Source organism: Eptesicus fuscus, chromosome 8, assembly GCF_027574615.1.
Source record: "Eptesicus fuscus isolate TK198812 chromosome 8, DD_ASM_mEF_20220401, whole genome shotgun sequence".
Classification (NCBI taxonomy): Eukaryota; Metazoa; Chordata; class Mammalia; order Chiroptera; family Vespertilionidae; genus Eptesicus; species Eptesicus fuscus.
The window spans coordinates 80,239,809-80,258,476 of NC_072480.1; the positions used below are offsets into that span (position 1 = coordinate 80,239,809).

The 18,668-nt window shown below is 34.9% G+C and overlaps 1 protein-coding gene across 1 annotated transcript in view; it reads right to left on the reverse strand.

The window, feature by feature from the left end:
* Nucleotides 1-705: 705 nt before the first annotated feature.
* The window catches only part of LOC114229785 (A disintegrin and metallopeptidase domain 3-like), a 100,490-nt gene continuing 82,527 nt past the window's right edge, over nt 706-18,668 (reverse strand). The window contains exons 17-21 of the mRNA XM_054720028.1: nt 15,814-15,900; nt 13,752-13,869; nt 7,276-7,441; nt 4,010-4,058; nt 706-855 (exon numbers count right to left, since the gene is read on the reverse strand). Coding sequence (XP_054576003.1) covers nt 850-855; nt 4,010-4,058; nt 7,276-7,441; nt 13,752-13,869; nt 15,814-15,900 — 426 coding nt within the window. The 3' untranslated portion in view covers nt 706-849. The remainder of the gene's footprint in view (nt 856-4,009; nt 4,059-7,275; nt 7,442-13,751; nt 13,870-15,813; nt 15,901-18,668) is intronic.

Here is an 18,668-nt window from a genome sequence, read left to right on the forward strand (position 1 = left end):
AGGGAGAGGGAGAGGGAGAGGAAAATAGCAATAAAGATATATCTATCAACAATTTAATCTAAAAATCAAAATAAAAAAATAAGAAATCTAATGAGGCAGGAACTGGGTGAAGGGGGACAATTGGGGGAGTAAAAGGGGATATCAGTAATACTCTCAATAACAGAGATTTTTTATAAAAAGTCTATCAGCCCTGCAAAAGTGAAGCTGCTTAAAGGTATTACAAAACAACAAAGAAATTAATTAGCAGCAAATCTGGGGGTCCCCAAAGAACAAAGATATACCCTAGATCTCAACTTCTATTACGTCAAGAAAGTATCATCTGGAGATAGAACAATTATCTAGGACCAGCAACTCAGATGGAGCAATTCCTTGAAGATGGGTGGGATGCTAGTGACTATCTGGGGGCTTGGGGCTGGGTTTACTTGGCAACACTTCAAATCCCAAGCCTGGAATGGATGGGGAAGGGAATCACAATCTATTGCAGAGATGTGGACTGTAGGTGTCCTCTTTTGAGATGGGAGCAGTTAGCATGGCCATGGGCATCTGAGGGCAGGCAACTGCAGTGGACGAAGGAATGTCCTCCTTGGGATTTAACAGCATCCCACATTCAAAAGAGACTAAACTGTTTATTTCCTATTAAAGAATCACAGCATGTAGGAGAATCAGCAGACACAAGCCTACATACTTTCACTCACAGGATTTATTTTGGTTTGTGAAACTGAAAGCTTTAAGCCATAACATAAGGAGAAAAAGGCAGATTTTTATTCATTTTTGCATCAAGCCAGTTAATGCTGAGATTCTTGGTAATATCTTTTCTCCAACCTATGGCTTTTTGACATTATTGCCCAGTCAATGCTGTAAAAGAAATATAGAAAATAGAAATGTTAAATTTTAACTTAATGGAGGGATAAGGACACATATGTAATACCTCAATCAATAAAGAAAAAAACTTTTAATAAAACTGTCTAATTTTACTATGCATCTACAGGTATCACATTTAGTTAGTATAATAAGACACTAATTATACTGTCACAACCTATGCCTGTGTCCATAAAATTTGTAAACCCATTTTTTCCCTGAATTCTTTGTGATAGCTACATTAAAAATATATTATAAATTGGTACTTATAAATATCTCACACAGTCTCTATGCTTTATATGGGTAAAAGAAAATCATCAGCAAGGAAACAATGAGGAAAAGAAAAAAATTGGGAAGAAATAAATAATAATTTTGATTAATTGGTCTATTTTGGTCTACAGAGGAGGAGTACTTCCATGAGTTCTCTGTGCATATCCAACAGGTGTCCCACATACACATGTTCAAAACAGAACTCACACTTCACTCCCCTGCACATCATCCTTCCAACACCAAAGTGCTTCTAGCCTATTCTACAATATGTCATTAGTAAAAGGTGTCATTTTCGATTTTGTCAGAAATGTTTTAGTCTTCGTAATTCTTTGCTATTCTACACCAAATATATCAATCACTGACCACTTAATTAACACTACCTTTAATATATCTCACAAAATGTTTTGATCATGCCTTCTCTTCCAAACCTGCCCTCATCACAACTTGCCTGTGTATTCCATACTCTCCTAGCTGTTTCCTTCATCTCCAGTTCTGGCTGGATCTGACTGACTTTTCCCCTGCTTCATTCCAGCAAACCATACAATGTCAAATCCCTCAAGTACTACTTCAAAAATACTTTCCCATGCTTCCATTCATATATGAGAAAATGTAAACTCCTTACCAGGGCACACCAGACAATTATCTTGGCTCATGATAACTTATGTAGATTTTATCTCTCAATGTTTATAACTATTAAAATAAATTTTAAATGTGTTAAGAGCATAAATTTAGAAACAGGTGTGGGTTTACATTTTAGCCTTCCCATCTTCCTGCTTTATATCAGTAAACATTATTTATGTATTTTTTCTTACTCTACATCCAAGCTGTCAATTCATTTTGTTAGTTCATCTTAAAAATTTCTTCCTAAACCTGTTTTTACTATTGCTGGTCTGAGGTACCATCCTGTTTTCTCTTGGGTTAAAAACTCTACTAACTGGTTTCTCCACTTTTACTCTCTGTCCTTGTTACTTTCAACTCTCTCCAGATAAACTGATATCACTGTTATTTAGCAAACATCCCTGACATCTTTTTTCTTCATTGGATCATTCTTGTGTTAGGAAAGCTCCTGCCCAGATATATGCAAGTATAGCTCTGCCAGCTGAATCCCTGTGTAAGACAGCATTGAATTATTGGAGAAAAGGGAAAGCTCTATCTTTAACTCTGGGAAAGGCTGGATGTCTGCTTTCACATTTTGCCAAGATAAGGGCAGTGAAGTTGATAATCATCCATTTAAATTTTTTTAAAAAAGGAAACGAGACCTTGTACCTGAGGTGTCTCTCTGACCTCCATTACTCCCTGCACTCTCGCTGTGCTGTATCCTTTGCATTTAAATAAAAGCCTCAGGTGAGATGACCATATGAGTCCATGAGATGTTCTTTCAAACATCTAAACTGGGTAAATATTTTCACCTCCCTCAATTCTTTGCTTACGTATCACTTGCTCAATAGGACCTTCTTAGTCAACCATATTTTTAAAAATCGCTACCAAATTCCTTCATCAACATCAACTCTTCCAGTTACCCCTATTGCCCTAATCTATCCCATCTGATTAATCACTTTCAATACACCATACGATCAACTTAGGAAATACGTTTGTTACTTACAGACTGACTACTAAACCTACGATTTCAAATTTTTGAGGCAAGATCTTAATGTGACCATAAAGTACTGAGGCAGGTGAAGACTATGAAAAGAAAAAAAGGGGGGGAGGGGAATGTAAAACTAAGCAAGATAGTTAATTTATATTTTAAGGGTTGGAAGAAATGAGAGAAATGGCAAGATCAGTGTATCGCTCTAGAAGAAAATGACTCGAGTTGGCTGGTGGTGATTAGTTTAGGGGAAGATAAACCAGCATAATATGAGACTGATTGGAGGACATGAAAGGAAGACAACGCACCAAGTACCAAAATCCTCACCTGAGGTGTGGATTTTAATAGAGTAATCAAAGAAGTAGAGATTGGTCTAGTCAAAAATAAGACTAATTTACATTCTGCTTAGGAGTTATAAATGTGTTCTCTGGTAGCAGATGAGGAAACAGATACATTGACTTAACTCTCAAAGTCTGATATGGAGGAATGGCATGTAATTTATCGTATTGTAATTACCTTGGTCATGATTGAATTTTTGAATTCTTCTATTTATTCCAAATTATAGGTCTAATATGTCTAATATTGTTATTACTTTATCATATGAATTAAAATTTGAAAACTATATACAGATGCCTACTTTATTACGAGGAAGTAATTGACTTTCTACCTTGAAGAGTGCTTATTGGATTTTCCTTGGCATCTGATATATCCTCAATGTAAAATCCATCCCCCACCCCTATTTATATGTCAGGCTATCTGTGTCAAAATGGTGGAGTTTTAGTTTAAACCCTGAGTCTAACTGTCTTAAACTCCAGCTCCAAAACTTACTAAAATTTTGTACACCTGGGGAATAATTTAAATTCACATGTCTCTTTTCTCATTTATAAAATAAGAATAACCAAAATCATGGGACCTTAGTGAGGATGAAATGTAAATGTTTGGAAACAATCCATATAAGTCTACCAAGTAGCACCTTGAGTGAGTGAGCAGGATGCATGATAACTCATAACTATTTTAAGAATATATTTAAATCTCTTCAAAGTCATTCCTTTTTCAAAAAGAAAATTAGTTGACAAATAAACCTCTGATTAACACTGGTTAACATTAACTATTTCTAAAGAATCCAAAATAAAATTTGAATTAGCTTTTGTTTTAATATAAGATATTGACAAGTAAGAGTGATGATGATCAACATGGAAATAATGGATCTCATACTGAGGTATTCTTAAAGATTTAAAAAGTATCTCAGCGATGGTACTTTTTAAATATTTGATTCCTTCATTTCACCTTTACCTCTGTGTATGTCCTGTTGCTATTACTACTGCTGTCTTCTGACATAGATCTGTATAAAGAAATAACATTAGTTTTAGGTTTAGGAAACATTGTAATCTTAAGCAAAATCAAGAAAAGTAACAAAGCTATCTTTGTATAAAAACTCAAAAATTATATATCAATATGAGCAAACTTCCCATATTCCAGTCAGGGATCCTATATTTCATATTAGGTCTTTTTAATGTTGACATAACTACTATGTATATTAAGCGTATTTAAATTTCAAACTAAAAACCAATCTATTATTTTCTCTATCTTCTCTACAAGGAAGACAAGAGGGACAGCAATAAACCTATGATAATGCACTTTCAAAGTTAAAAGGGTAATTTACATGCAAATGGTAAAATTCTTAAATTATTGTCTATCCAGTTATGATAGTTCTATCAAAAACTATGTAAATCACTAACTTTTCACTTCATTTATGAGGTCATTAGTGAGGCCTCTAAGTCTTTCATCTACATTTAGTTACTTTTGGTGGTATTGACAGTCTCCAATTTTTCCTTTGGAAAACTCCAATACCTACCCAGTTCCTGTGGAAGAGGAGTGTCATAGTGCCCAGGTTCCTGCTATATGGCTACAATTCCTTGGCCAAGGTAATAAGATCAGGTTTGTAAACTTAACTCAGGTTTGTAAATCCAGACCGAATACGGGCTGAATTTAGGTATATTTCCACACCAATTTCCTTCTGTCTCGAGAATGTGAGCTAAGAGGCATTGGCTATAGACAAATTGTTGGTATTTTTTTAAATGAATCTAGGCAAAGTTTACATTGGTATTCTCTGCTTTGTGCAGGCAGAGCAGTCAGTTTTTTGAGAACGGACAAATATACATAGGAAGAGATGGTGTCAATCATAAAGCCTTTGAGTGATGGAATGAACTGCACAGTAACTCCTCACTGTGCACTTCATTACCACCCATTGATAATTCAGCTCCACATCATTTCTTATCCTTGCAACCCTGAAGCTCCTTAGTGTTGCTCTAAGACTTAGACTGTCAAGACCAGTTTTAGTTATGATCAATCATTCCCCAAGATAACATTGCTTTTCAAAGTCAGGTTTGCTTCCAGCAACTATTCAGATTTGTCCAAGATGTCTTAAGCAAGAGCACAAGAAGACTTACGCCAGATATTCATTCAAGTCCCTTTATATTAATTTGATGATTATGTAAAATCTACATAAATTAGGCAGAATAATACACTGACTTTAGTTACTGTTCACTTGTTTATACTGTAAAAAAATTAACTAACTTGGGAAATAGAGGTTTTCAAGGTTTTTTAATCATTATTTTATATATCTCTCCAAAGGTAAGAAAGAGAACCATTTTTCTTTAGCATGGGATAAAGAGACCCACTTACTTATCTTTTATTCTGCATTCTCATTCTCCTGAATATTCACTAAGCAAATTATGGCTTTTACTGGTATATAAAGCTAAGCAAGTACCTTAATTCTAACTTTAGAAACACATGAGCAATTTAATTACTAGTGGCCTGGTGCATGAAATTCATGCAGGGGGAGGGAGTGGGGTGTTCCTCAGCCCCGCCTGCACCCTCTTCAATCTGGGACCCCTCAAAGGATGTCCTACTGCTGCTTTACAGGGATCGGGCCTCAACCGGCAGTCGGACATCCCTCTCACAATCCAGGACTGCTGGCTCTTAACTGCTCACCTGCCTGCCTGCCTGCCTGATTGCCCCTAACCACTCTGCCTGTGGGCCTGCTCATCCCAACTTCCCCCTGCCTCCAGCCTGCTTGCCCCCAAATGCCCCCCCGCCAGCCTGATCATCCCCAACTGCCCCCCATGCCAGTATGCTCACCCCCAACTGCCCCCCCGCTACCAGCCAGCTTGCCCCCAAATGCCCCCCACCAGCCTGCTCACCCCGAACTGCCCCACTGCTGGCCTGCTTGCCCACACCTTCCCTCCCCACTGGTCTGCTTGCCCCCAACTGCCCTCCTGCTGGCCTGCTCACTCAAACCCCCCCCTCCCTGCTGTCCTGATCACCTCCAACTGACCCCACTGATTGCCTGCTCACCCCTAACTGGCCCCCCTGCTGGTCTGCTTACCCCCAATGGCCTCGTCCCCCACTAGCCTGATCACCCACAACTGCCATCCCATCCTGGCCTGATCACCCACAACTGCCCTCCCCTTTTGGCCTCTAACCACCTCTACCTCAGCCCTGCCACCATGGCTTTGTCCAGAAGAACGTGCGGAAGGTCTCCTGGAAGGTCTCCCAGTCTAATTAGCATATTACCCTTTTATTCGTATAGATAGAGGCCTGGTGCACAGGTGGGGGCTAGCTGGTTTGCCCTGAAGGGTGTCCCAGATCAGGGTAGGGGGGGTCCCACTGGGGTGCCTGGGCAGCCTGGGCAAGGGGCTGATGGCTGTTTGCAAGCTGGCCAAGCCCCCCACCAGGGACCCTCACCCAATGGGGGTGTGGCCCGCCTGGGTGAGGGGCTGATGGCTGTTTACAGGATGGCCACGCCCCCTGGCAACCCAAGTTCCCAGCCCCTCTTTTTTTTCTTTTTCTTTTTTTTTTTTTCAATGCCTCCTTGAGCGAAGGTCAGGGCCAGCTGGAAGCAGGTATCTGGGATTTATTTATCTTCTATAATTGAAACTTTGTAGCCTTGAGTGGAGGCCAGGGCTGGCCAGGGCAGGTGGGAAGCTTGGCTTCCTCCATTGCCAGGGGCAACCCAAGCCTCCTGCTCACTCCAGCTCTGTGACCACTGCCAGCTTTGTTGGGTTAATTTGCATACTCACTCTGATTGGCTGGTGGGCGTAGCAGAGGTATGGTCAATTTGCATGTTTCTCTTTTATTAGATAGGATGTGTAAAATGGGCAGTATCCTACATTCTCTCTCTCATTCTTTGCTATCTTAGATTTTTCTTACCTTCTACATACTCTGTCCATAAAATTGGCTTCCCTATCTCTATTAACCTGAATGTGGGGTATCTTGGGAAATAAAAAAATCCTCCTAAAATAATTTTACCTGAATGCCTTCCTATTTGAAAGGCATTGAGGATTTATTGAATAGCTTCAGTTGTTCCTAGACCTCTATGCACATGAAGAATACTTACCTGCCTACAATCTGAAAAACTACTTATATATTAAGACTCAATATTTCTGCCCATCAACCCAATCCATCCAAGAATTTCTACTTATAATATTCTCAAAAACATTTGAATTCTTCCCATAATGCATTTCAGTGTACATATTAGAAATCATAATTTTACTTACCCTTCACTTATTGTTTCCCCTCTTTTCAAAAATTTCATTTTATTCCACTTAAGAGCAAAGATGGCAATTAAAATAAAGAAAGAGATAAAAATGCAGAAACTGATCAAGAGACCATTTTTTCGAGGAGCAGCATGTCGTTTTTTTATTGGCAAGTTTACAACTTCTCCTAAAAATATGAGAGTACCTTTTAGAATGTTCAAAATAATATTAAAGGCATATTAGAATTAATATTTATAAAAATTTGTCATTCCAATTATACTGTATGGGATAAATAAACTTAAAAAGTATTAAACTGTTTTCCAATATTCTGTGACTATGCCATAAAATAATGTTATCTATTTATGTCACTCAATATACATCAATATCATTGTCATATTTTATTTTAAACCATTACACACACAATCTGTATTTAAATTCTATAGTTTAATGTAGTTTATCATATTCTGGTTTGTGAATTGCTGCCGAGAACACATGGAATTTATATAATTTATTCCATTTAATATATAGAGCAAGCAATAGAAGTGTTTTAAAAAGGATTTAATAAACATTATTGACATATTTGAAGGTAGAAAGGCACAATTAATTATAGTAAACTGGGTTATTTTTCCATGTAATCTGTATAAGGTGGTATTGTCCTAATTAGATGTTAGAAGACATTACAGGGATATTTTTTAAATCTATGTAAGCTGGGTCCAATTTAACAAAATAAATAATCTGGACAACTAAAATACAGAAAATTAAATTAAGCAATCAGAATTACCACCGATATAACTGTGATAATATTAAATGAAAATGAAATTAATGTCTCTCCCCAAAAAAGACAAAGTTCAATAACTTAGAAACACAATCTAATTGCATGTTGATAAAAACTGATTTAACTGGAAAAAAATAGTGATTCACAATGTTTATGTGTTATAGGAAATAAATTGGCAAATATATGCAAAACTATTGAAATCATGCAAAATTCAGCAGTCTTCTATTATGGGAAAACTTAATAGTTTTAAAACTCTCTTTTTCCTGCTTTGTCCATCAGAAAAGGTCAATTCTCCATTACTCCATCTTCACTCACAATATCATATTGGAAGTGGATCTTTCTTCTCATGTACTAAAGGCTGATTAAAGAAATTGCACCTACTTATTGGATTGAGAGATACCCATTACCCTAAGGAAGGTAGGGCATCCATTTTAGCTCTGATGAAATATTTCCATGGAATGATACCAAACTGGCCCTCTTATAATAAAAATATAAAACAAGATAATCTACATGAGGGAAGTGATTTCTGGAAGTCAACAGGAAATGCAAAACTATAATATCAGAAGGAAAGTTAACATGATGTTGATTTTATGAAAATTCAACTCTAACTATGGAGAATTTGCTGACATCAGCAGAGAATTGGAGTCCTAGGCAAAGTGCAGCACTTCAGTGAGTTAAGGAGGCAAAGCACAGAGCTCACAGCAGCAGAAATAGCTGGAACTGCAGGGTGCAGCACAGTTGCTCTGTAGATTAGGGACCCAGAAGTGTTGTGATAGCCTCCCAGGTGTCCTTGGTAAAGGTCTAACCTGAAGCTAATCAAAGGCAGCTCTTACTGGCTTGAGTTTGAAAATAAGATACCAGAGCTTGAGCATTGCTGGAAAAAGAGCACTAAGATGATCCCAGTTTCTCCACATCCTCACTAACAACATGTTGCCTGTTATGTTTTACTATAATCAACCTCAGGAGAATGAACGAGTAACTCATGTGGTTTTGATTTACATTTTCCTAAAATGTTTAACACATTTTCATGGGTTTATGAACTATTTGTATATCTCCTATGGAGATATGTTTATTTAAACCCCTTCTCTGTTTTAATTGGGTTGTATTTTTACTATGGACTTGTAAGAGTTCTTTGTAAATTCTAGATACACAAGTTGCATATCAGATACAAGATTTGCAAATATCTTCATCAATTCTGTAATTTGTCTTTCACTTTCTTGGTTGTGTCATTTGCAGCACAAAAGTTCTTAATTTTGATGAAGTTGGATCAATCTCATTTCATTATTTGCTTGGGCTTATACTATTTTCCAAAAAGGCTGCATAATTTTACATTCTACCAACAATGCACAGGGGCTCCAACTTCTTCATATCCTCAGTATTTTTATAATCTTGTAAGTTTGACCTACAATTCCCTACCAATTTATGATATTGAGCATCTTTTCATGTGCTTATTAGCCATTGAGGTAAATTCTTTGTAGAAATGTTTATTCAAGTCTTTTACCCATTTGTTAATTGGGTTGTTTCCTTGTTGTTGAGTTGTAGGAGTTCTTTTCATATTGTGGACATTAATTTTTATCAGATATATTACTTGCAAACATTTTCTAACATAGCATGGGCAATCTTTTTCACTTTTTTGATACTTCTCTTTGCTAAAAAAAAAAGAGTTTTTGATTATGATGAATTCAAATTTATCTACATAAGTTTTCTGTATTTTTGGTGCCATACCCAATAAATTATTCCAAATCCCAATGTTTTTAATATTTCTCCTGTTTTCATCTAAGAATTTTATCATTTTAGCTCTCACATTTAATTTCGGATCCATTTGTAGTTAATTTTGGCATATGGTTTCAGTAAACATCCAAGTGTATTTTTTTTTTGCTTGTTGATATCTACTATCCCATTACCATTTGCTGAAAAGGCTGTCCTTTTCCCCCATTGAATGGCCATGGCATCATTATGGAAAATCATTAGACCACATAAGTGAGGGTTTATGTCTGGTCTCCCAAATTTATTCCATTGAAAAATTGAAGTTTTCTGATTTTGTTGTCCAAAGTAATGTATCCACGTCCAAGAGGATACAAAAGAACACTTGGATCCATTTCAGTCTTTTTATGTTAGCGTCTATTGAATACAACTGAGAATTCAGAAATTTTATTTTACTGCTCATACTGCGAAAGGAAAGAATATTGATGGAGGAAGACATTTTATAATTTATAATCAGAGAAATGTTGAAAAAAAAAAGAGAGCAGAACAGTCTTTTTGCCAAAAAGGATATTTAGATGCCAAATAGCGTATTAAATATATTTAACAACATTACCCATTAGGAAAGTGCAAATTAAAACCACAATGAGATATTATTATATGCTTTATTGAATGGCTTAAAAATTAGTTGGTAAGGATGCCAAAAACCTGAATTATTCATATATTATTTTTTTAAATATATTTTGTTGATTTTTTACAGAGAGTAAGAGAGAGGGAGAGAGAGAAACATCAATGAGAGAGAATCATCAATCAGCTGCCTCCTGCACACCTCCTACTGGGGATGTGCCTGCAACCAAAGTACATGCCCTTGACTGGATCAAACCTGGGACCTTTCAGTCCACAAGCCGATGCTCTATCCACTGAGCCAAACCGGTTAGGCTATTCATATATTATTAATATAAATGTCAAGTGATCAGCAACTCTGGAATAGTTTGGCAGTTGCTTTTAAAACTATAAAAGGCTTACTATCGATCCACCAATTTCATTGCTGGACATGTTTCCTAGACAATTAAAAATTTACTCTTATGTAGAATCTTCTACATAAATCTTAATTGCAGATCTACTCATATTACCCATAGCCAAAAATTAGCAACCAACCAAATGTCCTTCAGTGAGTGAATAATTAAAGAAATGTTGATATATCCATTAAAAGAAATACCAATCAAAATATAAAAATGAAGTATTCATATATGCAACAATTTACATTCAGGTCATGGAATCCATGTAAGAGAAAAGAGCCAATCTTAAAGAGACACAAATTGTATGAATGTATTTATATAATATTCATGAAATAACATAATTCAAGAGACAGAGCAGTTCAGGGGTTGCTAGGAGTTAGGAAAGGAGGAAAGAAGGAATCAGCGTAGCTGTAAAAAGGACTAATATTAGTTTAGTGATAATATATGTAGTGATACCATTCTGCATCTCAATTGTGGTGGTAACTACACCAATTTGAACATGTGACAAAATTGCACAGAACTAAATACACACACAGGTGCAACCAAAAACACAAACATATGCACAAATGAGTGCATGTATATTGGTGAAGATCGAAAAGTTCTATGTATTTTATCAATGTCCACTTCCAGGCTTGGATTTGTACTATAGTACTGCAACATGTTTCCATTAATGGAGGCTGACTGAATGGTACACAGAACTTCCTTCTACGATTCTTTGCAATTCATTGTGAACCCATAATTATTTCAACATAAAAGTTAAATAAAAACCCAATAGAATATGATTACATATATAAAACTGGCAAAACAAAATCAAACAAAAAATAAAAAAATAGCAATATCAAGTGCTTGTGAAGTGTGGGCTGATGGTGCAGAGAAACTGGATCTCTCATTGATGAATTGGGGGATGAAAAAAGTGTGCAGTCACTTTTGAAAATAGCTTGGCTATTACCTAAAAAATTAAAAGTACACTCACTAAAAAAATACACTTAGTAAGTGACTCAGCAATCTTTCCCCTTGGTGTTTACCCACCAAAAAGTGACAATATATGTGTATTTTATATATATATATATATATATATATATATATATATATATATAATTCTATATTCATATTTATATCAGTTTTATTCTTACTACCAAAATCTTGAAAGAACACAAATAACCTTCAATGAATGCATTGATAAGAAAATTATAGCACATCTTTTCAATAGAAGGCTAGTTAAAAATAAAAATGAATGAAATATTAATACACATGACAACAGGCATGAATACCAAATGGATATGCCATTCTGGGAAAAGGAAGTATCTAGGAACAGAGAACAGGTACTTCTATTCCAGGAATTAACAGCAGGAGATGACTGCAAAGGTGAAACCAGAGGGAGGATCTGGGGTGACAGGTCTATTGTGTATCATGATGACAGCTAATAGGAAAACAAGTCTGCTCATTTTTTTCTGTACCCATAGAATTGTATACCACAGAGAGAATATATAAAATGTATAAATTTTTAACAAGCCAAATATGTATAATAAAAATAAATATTAAAAAAGATAATGGCTAGTATTTTTTTACCAAAATGTCCAAGAATACATCAAGCTATAGATTCAAGAATCTCAGCCTATCCAAGCAGGATAAATTCAAAGAAAAACACATCTTGGTAAATCATAGTGAAACTGGAAAATCAAAAATAGAAAGTAAGTCTGAAATTCAGACAAATTATTTAAAAAATCATTATATTATTGAGATGTATGAGAAGAATGACAGCAGTATTCTCATCAGAAAATGGAAGGCAGGGAACAATGTGATTATATCTTTGAACATCTGAGAGAAACAACTCTCAATGTAGAAATCTACTTCCAGTGAAAATACCCTTCACAAATTTAGACATTATAAAAACATTTTAAGACAAAGACTGCAAGATAGACACAAAAAGAGGAATACAAAAGGAAGTTTTTCAGGCTAAAGGAAATGACCGGTAGAAAACTGTTAATGAGCTGGAAGAGTTGAAAAGCCCTAGAGAACAGTAAATCTGTGGGCAAATGTAAACATTTGTATTAAAAAATATTTAACAATCTATCAGCTACCTAATGCAAATAATAATGTATAGTTAGTGTTATACTATAATATATAAATAAAATACATAACAACAAAAGTGCCAATAGTGGAAAGACATTAATGGAAATCTCTTCTGAGATTTATACATTGTGAAATTTAGAAAAATCAAATACACCACATTTGTTTATGAATGTTCACCAAATACATGGAAAAATGTTTTGTACTATCTACTATTCATATGCTATGGTTATGAAAGATTTTATTATTTTTTAACTTTCTTTAGTATAGTCAACTTTAAAAATGCAACTAACACATTATAATAGCTAATTCTTCAGATATAAACTATATACTATAACTATCACCTATTCTATAATTTAATAACACCTAGAAAACTCTGCTGTATAAATAGAAATGTATGAGTAACCATGGTTAATTTTGGGAAAAGCCTATTAAAATGTTCACTTCTAGATTTGAATTATAAGTACATACAACATTTTGATTAAAAGTATGATTTAGAGTTAGCTGCTGCACTGGGTGGGTAATAGAGTAGTCACAATGGCTATTTAAATTTAAATTCAATAAAGTAAAATAAAATCGAAATTTTAGCTTCTTAATTGCACTATCCTCATGCCAGGTGTTCAACAGCCACATCAATGGTGGAGATGTAGAACATTTTTTAAAATATATTTTTATTCATTTCAGAGAGGATGGGAGAGGAAGAGAAAGATAGAAACATCAATGATGAGAATCATTGATCTGCTGCCTCCTAGATGGCCCCTACTGGGGATCAAGCTCTCAACCCGGGCATGTGCCCTTGACCGGAATCTAACCCAGGACCCTTCAGTCTGCAGGCAGACACTCAATCCACTGAGTCTAATCAGCTAGGATGAGATGTAGAACATTGCTGTATGTGCAGAAAGTTCTGTTGGAACACAGATCAAAATACTAACCCTTGGGGACAATCCAAAACCCATCATCGATACTTCCTCCTGGTGATGATGGTGTTTTCACACATTTTGGAGGAGAATATCCCAAATCACAATGGCAATTAAAGTTAGTATTGCAAATCTAAAACAAAACCAAAGGAAGAATAAGAATACTAAATGTGCAATAAAAAATTAAATGCTATATTAGTCATTATCTTCAATGCACAATGTGAAAGTATTAAATTTAGCATAGTAGAGGAAGTGTTTATTTTAATGTGGAAATAATTTCTAAAATAAAATTTTACAAAATATATGTCCATGCAATATCTTTCATAAAACAGATTTCCCATTAATTGTCTCTTGTATTTGAAAATACAAGTAGATAACATTTTTGACACAGCTGAAATATCTTTCTAGAAATTATGAGGATAGATGTTATAAAATTGTGGAAGTTTAAATTTATTATGAATTGTGTGATAAAAAATAGCTGTGAGAAGGGCAAACATTTATCAACAACATTATGGACAAACTCAAGGAAGAATTTGCTTAAACAGACACAAATATAAAAAGTATTTTGCTAGAAAATATCTATAAATGTGAGCTGGGACATGAATTGAAAGGAGGGTAAGAAGTAGATGAGGGAATCTAGAAGTAGTTGCATGCAAAAAGTCAATTAAAATTAAATAAAGAAGGAAAGAAACATAAAAGAAATGTAAATAATACACATTTAACTTATTTGGGAGAAAATTTTCAATCAGGACACATAAAAAGGTCATTTTTTTCATGAATTATTACAGTATAAAATATGAAGGATCAATATGGCAGAAGACACTAGTCACAAATTTAAAACCAAAGGCATGCTTGAAAACCTTCCAAAGTTTCCAAAACTTCTATAACCCAATAGATAATGTCACAATGGATGGGAAAATAGAAATGCAAATGGTAAATATGAGTATACATACAGAGTAAAGAACTGTATCATTAATTATTAAATAAATGCAAATTAGCAATGGATTTACCGTGTTAGAAGAGATTGAAAAACTGAGAGAAACTGGTGTGGCCAGAATTAGAGGAAATGCACCTTTTTGTACAAGATAACTGGAAGCAAAAACTGATACACTGTTTCTTGAAGACAATATAATATTACTGAAAAGTTTAATGGGGCATACATTTGACCCATCAGATATTATTGATAACAAGTTAAGAAATCAGATATGCATGCAAAAATGAATCTACAACAATGTCCATTGAACCACTATTTATAATAGTTAAGTTAAAATTAGCAATATACCAAAGTCCAATAGTGAATGACTTAAAATATATAGTGGAACAGACATACAAACAACAAATTGAAGCCGTTAAAGTGCATTAAAGATTGGAATACACAAAACATCCTGCTCTCACTCAAAAAAATATTAGACTACTAGAGGCCCAGTGCACTGATTTGTGCACATTGAAAGAAAATTAATTAGAAAAAATATTTTAGAGGCTAGGGAGGGTCCGCAGGATAGCTCTAGGGAGTGTACGCCTAGCCTCACCCAGTCCTGAACAGCCAGACCCCAGCAGCAAGCTACCCTACCAGTAGGAGCATCTGCCTCCTGGTGGTCAGTGCACGTCATAGCAAATGGGTGAATGATTGAACAAACGGTTGGAAACTTAGCACATTAGGCTTTTATTATATAAGATAAATATTATGTGTAATAAAAATATATTGTGCATGGTGACATATATATTATAACATACACTCAATTATAAACAATTTTATATGTATATATAATTGTATATATATATTATCTTTAATAAATCTATTTCCAAAATTTTACAATCTTAATCTAACATTATAATAACACATTATGCTTTATATAGCATTTTGTACAGAGTTCAAAGCTTACTAACTCAGGAGACCTAGAAAAATCTGATTAAACACATAATTCATGTACATATGTATACAAAATGAAAATGGATTTTCTAATTTGACTGCAATTTTCCATAAGAAATTTCCACATCAAATAATTGTGGATCTCACTGTTATTGACATGAATTTAAAAAAATAACTATACATAAAAATAGGGTAGCCATTACTTACGCCATGCCCATTGCACACTTTTGAAGCATTGCAGGATGCTAGGTCTTTGTGATCAGTAACATAATTGCAACGTCCAGAAAGACAAAACTAAAATTTTAAAAACAAACATCAACAATGAAAATCAGGAAATGCAGAGCTGAACAATTGTTCTTGGTACAAAACAATGCACAAAATTTGTATGTACAGGAGAAGGCAAAAGTAGGTTTACAGTTGGGGGAAAAACATGCAAGTTATGATTATTTACATTATTTACACACTCCTGTACTCTACTTTGTTTTGCATACACAAATGTAAACCTGCATAGGCCCACCACAATCTTTATAAAACAAATGAATCTACACTAATAAAAGAGAAACATGCAAATGGACTATCAATCTGCTACATCCACCAGCCAATCAGGAGGGAATATGCAAATTAGTAGGACAAAGATGTCGGCTACCCAGCTGCACCAGGTGCAGAGTGGCCAGGCAGGGCAGGACCCCTGCTATGAGAGGGAGGGCAGGGTGAAGGGATCTATAGGAGCAGCACTCCGGCCACAGCGAAGACTAAGACTGCAGACTACAGAGTCTGCAGCGAAGATGAAGTTGGCAGACTCTGGCCTGAGTCTGCAGCGAAGCTGGCAGACTCCGGCTGGAGTGAAGGCCTGGGTCCCGGGTGCTGGAGGAACACCAGTGCTGGAAGCCAAGGTAAGGAAGGCCTATTGCACGAATCTCTTCGTGCAACCGGCTGCTAATCTGTTAAATAATAGTGGTGAAAGTGGACATCATTGTCTTGTTCATGATCTTAAGGGAAATGCTTTCAGTTTTAGCCCATGAGGTTGGTTGTATCATTTTTATACATGGTCTTTATTATGTTGAGATATGACCCCTCTATCCCCACTATTGAGAGTTTTTATCTTATATGTGTGCTAGATTACATCTATTGATATGATCATGTGATTTTTATTTTTCATTTTGTTAATGTGATGTATCTTACAGATTTATATATATTGTACCAACTTTGCATCCTTGGAATAAATCACACTTGATCAGGTCTATGATTGTTTTTAATGTATTGCTGGGTTCAATTTCCTCAACATAATATTGGAAGTCCCAGTCATAATGATCAGCCAAGAAGAAAAAAATAAAGGCATCCAAGTTGGAAAGAAGGAAGTAAAACTGTCAGTGTATGCAGAAGACATGACACTGTAATATATAGGAAACCCTAAAGACTCCATCAAAACACTACTAGATCTAATAAATGAAATTGGCAAAGCTACAGGATACAAAATAAACACATGGAGATCCATGGCATTTATATACCCCAATAATAAACTCTCAAAACGATAAACTAAGAAAACAACCACACTTATCATTGCATCAAAAAATAATAAGGTAACCTAGGAATGAATTTTACCTAGGAAGGAAGTAAAAGGTCTCTACTAAGGAAACTATATGACATTGAAGAAAGAAATTAAGGTAAATACAAACAAGTGCAAGCAGAGTCCATATTCATGGATTAGAAGAATTAACATCATTAAAATGCCCCTACTACCCAAACCACCCTATAGATTCAACACAATTCCTATTAAAATACCAATGGCATATATCACAGAACTAGAAAAATATTCTTTCTGGAACCAAAAAAGACACCAAATAACCACAGGAATCTTGAAAAAGAAATATAAACTTGAAGGGATCCCAATACAGCTATCAAACTATACTACAAGGCCATTGTAATCAAAATAGCCTGGAATTGGCATAAGAACAGACATATAGACCAATGGAACACAACAGAGAGCCTAGAAATCAACCCACACATTTATGGTTGATTTATATTTGACCAAGGAGGCAAGAGCATACAATGGAGTATAGATAGTCTCTTCAATAAATGCTGTTGGGAAAATTGGATAGGTACATGAAAAAAAAGAAACTAAAGTCCAGGAAGGGGCAGGTAGGGGGAGGGGTTGGAGGTGGATAAAGCTTAGGGGGAGTGAGACTCCTGCAATAATGTCAACAATAAAAATTTTTTATAAAAACACCATGTGAACCTGGATTTTATGACATCTAATATTTGATAGAAAATGAAATATTGAGAATTAGATACTATTTTCCCTTGAGGGAGCAGAGTACTAATTGGCATAAGCACAAAAATAGTCAACTTGTACTGATCACTTGTAATGTGGTAGGATCTGTCTTACCACTTTCTATGCATTTTTATAAAATATATTCATACTGACACTGTGAACATAATATTTTCATCCTTATCATATTTGACAAGAATTTATTTTACACCATTAAGGTCATGCCATGAATTATTGGCTAGGCCAATATTCAGTGCAATAAGTATTTTACTCACAGATTCTAGTGACCAATGCTAAATACAGCATTCTTGTAATTTTTACATTTTTTCCAACTTTAGTAACAATATCCCTTTGTCTTTCATATTATCGATGTGACCTTGAGCAACTTATTTATCTCTTCATACCTCAGTTTATCCATCTTGAAATTTGAAATAGTAATTATATCCAAGTGAATAAAAAGAAATACATAAAGGTCATGAGGATGAAATAATTTGATACACATAAACAAAAGCAATGCATGACACATAGTAAGTGATCACTAAATATAAGTTTTACTTTATTTATTGATTTAACCTGATTTTCGTGAAGGCTTTATGTTAATATTCCTCTATCCAAATTTAATTTAATTTAATTTGAATACATATGGGGCACCTTCTCAAATGATCTGTTGGCTTTTATCAAGTTATCAGATAGACTATCCAATATATGATGAATAGTCTAAAATTTAATTATCGTCTGATACTATTGGCATAAAAGAAGAAAAAAAAGTATCAGCTTGTTGATTAACATAAAT